Below are 4,008 nucleotides of genomic sequence, written 5' to 3'. Positions count from 1 at the left end.
GTATCTTATAATATGATATCAAAGTACAGTTTTGCCCACATGTTCCTAATCCTGGCTTGCACGTGAGAGGGGGCTTAAAATATTCCATATGACTAACATTCTCACATAACAGAAGGACCAATTTCATATATTTATACAGAAATAATTGGAAATGATTTGGTATGAAAGATTTCAGAAATGAAAAGTGTACTGATATTCACACAAACAGTCAGTGAGGAAATTGTTTGGAGGGAGTGTGAGAACAAGACGATTGTGATAACATCATACTATGCCAGGTAACAAATGAAAAGGATTGGAAAAGCTCAAGCTAGCTTGTTTAGAGCTTTTAAAGAAACATTTTGCACCTCCCACGGAATTAAATATGTGGTTACATATTCATGAGAAAAGAACGACAAACCTCTGAAGATTCAATAATTCTTCAACATTCAACCAGCACTAGATTAAGGATGAGACTCCATCAGCATATCATTGACAATCTTCTGTAGCCTCTCAGATATTCTCTCTTCTGAAGAATCGCCTTCTCCAACCTACAATATTCTCAACGTAGAAAGAATACTGAAGAACCAGCCAATTGAAAGAACAACATAAAGAAGGAAAGGAAAACATCTCTTGGCCAGGAATTTCCTTCAACCTCTTTATGTTATAAGTTAAAAGTCAGAGAAGCTTTAGCTTTTGTCTACTTGGTGCGTGAATTAAACATGGTTGGCTCTTATGTCTTACTGTCAATACCGTCACAGCTGATAAAGTTACTATGCACGGACCAGAGTAACCTACTATGATTAATTTGTGCTTCTCAAAATTGCTCTAGGACTCCCTAAACGAGTCATACTATCGCTAGGCGTATTAAACCGGGTTTACTGAAATTGGTTTACAAATTGCACGCGAGTATTTTAAACAAGCGAATTAGTTGTACTTGTACTGGCAACACGAGTTTGATTACCACACCAAGTGGCAAACAAGTTTATCTTTAGGTCAACTACCAAGACTACCATCTTATATAATCCACAAGTAATGAGAAATTTCATGATCAATGAGATTATACTACTTGAGTTAGTCGGGCACCCTGTCATATTAAAACAAGTGGATCATAATGGAATGCATAACAGAATTTCATCACGTCTCTCCATAAACTAATCTTATTTATTGTCTCTACAAATGAGTTCCAAAAATCTATGTTTCGGAGTAAACTTTTTGTTCTAAACGTACAATTTCTAATCATTTTGGGCTCAAAATATAAACAAATTCTTACCTTGGCATGAATGGTATGAAGCATTGCATCACCAACATAAGAGGAACTGGCATTGACAATATCAGCTCCTTCTTCATGAATCACTTGAACAGTCTCATTGAACATGAACTGGCCATCCAATCCAGTAACAAGAACAACCTCCAGAATTGACTTGTTGTTCCAAATTCTGATCTCCGGCGACTTGAATCCAATCATCGGTCCACTGTTCATGGTAGTGTTGATCTTTCCTACTTCTAACAACTGCTCTTTCTGCTCCCTCATTTTCTCCACCTTCACTTGTAAACTCCTTATGTAATTGGCCGCTTCACCTAATTGATCAGGCAACGACAATGTTTTTTCCTACAACCAAAACATAAGTAAGCAAGGACAACTGTTAACTCAAACTTGATAAAAATGCATTGACAAATATACTAGGAGCAAAAATTCAGAGACTTCGAACTCAAGAAGATACTCTCTAATCTCGCCCTCCTCAACAGAACCTATCAAATACCAATATAATGGACCTCATACTGAACCTGTTTTAAAAACTTCCATTGATAGATAACTGAAATCTCGCACTTAATTTACTTGAAATTTTGCTCAATTCTGACTAACATTTTACAATCCGTACCATGCTAGACATTTTTCGTCAAGATCGAATGAGGGGCCATCACCAAATCCTTGTGCTTTACTAGAAGTTTGACCAAAGGACAAAGAGAGAAAACCCTAGATAGGTCTCGTGTTTAGGGGAATTTAGTTTTGTTCTTTATTCATTTTCAAAAAAATCGGAAACTAGGTATGATTTATTTTTAAAATGGCTAAATATACCATCTGGGAAACAGAACCTTGACATCAATAATGCTGTTTTGTCCGCAATAACCGCGAAAATAATTGAGTGGAGAGAGAGAGAGGAGAGAGGGAGAGAGAGAGAGAGAGACCGTAGGACTCTGTGGAGGAACAAGGGAGTGGAGCTCGGAGAAGAGGGCTTTCATTTGATTTCTCCTGTTTCTCTCTGTCCTTTTGCGGTCGGGTCTGGATGAACCGGGCTTGCTCTCCATCATACCACACCTCGAATTACTGAACACCAAGATCAGAGCAGCATACGTTACTGAGAAACCTGAGTGCATATAATAGGTTTGATTCCACTCCTTGTTGGGAAGAGCTTTCACCTCATTGAAACCGCAAAATGGGAAAAAGTTAAAGGTGAAATATGATTATTCAAATGCCACTCTCTGTAAAGGGTTCTAATCAGCAGTTGGCAAATTCTACTTTATTTATGGGACTGGCGCGGACCTTCCTTGACCATCAATTCCAAGTAATTAATTAACTTAAACAGTTTGAGAACAAGAACAGCCGTTTCTTCTATGGATGTATAATGTTTTGCTTGGCCTTGCGATTATTTAATTAAATAGGATAAGAGAAGGTACATGGTCTCATATATTCTGATCGGAAAATTTAATTTTGAATAAGAATAATATTCTGTGATGTTTTTGGTGAGACTGGATGGGTCTGAGTTAAGAAAAAAAATGTAGAAAGGTTTTAAGAAAAAGGGCTAAGCCCAAATGGCTTAATCGTTCAAAAGTAGGAAGGATAAGAATATCAAATGTATCAGAACTTTACTATGGTATTCACTTGAGTGCATAACTCTTTTTCAATTAATTAAGTGTCATGATTTCTAAAACAATGTTCATTTTAGTGTCACAACTTTTAATTGATCATTTGGGCACTATAATTTTTAAAGAGCTTTCACTCAAGTGTTGGAACTACAACATGACATGATAATTGTGAGATGGTTGTTAGAGGCCACTAAGAGACAAAGAGAGATGTTAGAGGCCTAAGTTATTCAATTGATTGATTGAAAAGTTATATGATATTCCCAAAAAAAATAAAAATTATGGCACTTACGGCGTCTTTTTTCCCAAAGTATGATCATCACGAGATGGGCCTCTATTGATGTCAGATGGTTGTTAGAGGCCACTAAGAGATAGAGAGAGATGTTAGATGGTTGTCAGAGGCCGCTAAGAGAGAGAGAATGATCACCACATGGTGGACCCCAACTAACAGCAGGGTGGAGAGAACAATAAGTCACCATTACAACAGTCACTTATAATTGAAGTTTGTCACAAAAAGAAGCAATTTGACTCGATCGGACAAGTGATTTGCGTAATTCGTTCAGCATGATTTACTTTACGGGAAGATCAATAGAGGATTTCACTATAAAATCAAGTGATACAAGGGAGATAATAATCACACTTGAGTCATTCAAACATTCTTAGTATCTCCCACACTTTATAACACCTAATAATATACGTAGTGTTTAGCTGCACAATAAAATAATTTCTCAATCTCACAAAAGGAATATATAAATCTTATAAGATTATGTTACAGTTTCAAACACTTTTATTTTTTATTTTTTTTTCTCACTAAATGTAATACATAAGCATGCCGTACAATTGATTGTTACAGCCAAAATCTCCCTCTACTCGCCAATGGACAAAAAAACCAACAAATATACATATATTTATAATAAGATGCCCCCCTTTGGCCGATTCAAACCAAGAATCCTATTCTAGCATGGAAAGTGTTTCCATAATTTCTTGTTTGTTCAAATGTCAAGCCATAAGTCCTATTCAGATTTGGAATTTCTACTTTGTTTGGGTTTTCTTCATTTGATCAACTTGAATTGGCTCAACATTTGAGCCAAATTACAATATTTTCTCCGAAACCTAAACTTCATTACTATTCTCCATAGCCCCTCATAGGCTCCTCAACTACAACAT

At 36.3% G+C, this 4,008-nt stretch overlaps 1 protein-coding gene across 2 annotated transcripts; it reads right to left on the bottom strand.

Moving 5' to 3' along the window:
• Nucleotides 1-408: 408 nt before the first annotated feature.
• Nucleotides 409-2,456, bottom strand: LOC104445269 (transcription factor bHLH162). 2 transcript variants are annotated; one of them, XM_010059105.3, is made up of 3 exons: nucleotides 2,167-2,456; nucleotides 1,250-1,588; nucleotides 409-527 (listed from the first exon to the last, which is right to left on the bottom strand). In XM_010059105.3, the coding sequence occupies exons 1-3, from the start codon at nucleotides 2,353-2,355 to the stop codon at nucleotides 441-443; spliced, it is 615 nt and encodes a 204-aa protein (XP_010057407.2). In that variant the 5' UTR covers nucleotides 2,356-2,456; the 3' UTR covers nucleotides 409-440. The 2 variants fall into 2 exon arrangements, with proteins under 2 accessions (XP_010057407.2, XP_010057408.1); XM_010059106.3 differs by lacking the exon at nucleotides 2,167-2,456 and adding an exon at nucleotides 1,860-2,046.
• Between the last annotated feature and the right edge of the window lie 1,552 nt (nucleotides 2,457-4,008).

This window comes from Eucalyptus grandis, chromosome 5 (assembly GCF_016545825.1).
Source record: "Eucalyptus grandis isolate ANBG69807.140 chromosome 5, ASM1654582v1, whole genome shotgun sequence".
Lineage (NCBI taxonomy): Eukaryota > Viridiplantae > Streptophyta > Magnoliopsida > Myrtales > Myrtaceae > Eucalyptus > Eucalyptus grandis.
The sequence above is the reverse complement of the archived record's forward strand: the minus strand, read 5'-3'. Positions and strand labels throughout refer to the sequence as shown.

What these genes read in the sequence shown, in the direction of transcription:
- LOC104445269 (XM_010059105.3), bottom strand. Translation starts at nt 2,355, where the DNA reads ATGCACTCAGGTTTCTCAGTAACGTATGCTGCTCTGATCTTGGTGTTC. An exon ending in TTCCTCCACAGAGTCCTACG is followed by an intron (nt 1,589 to 2,166) that starts GTCTCTCTCTCT and finishes TTTTGGTTGTAG; the next exon opens with GAAAAAACATTGTCGTTGCC. An exon ending in TTCATACCATTCATGCCAAG is followed by an intron (nt 528 to 1,249) that starts GTAAGAATTTGT and finishes AGAATATTGTAG; the next exon opens with GTTGGAGAAGGCGATTCTTC.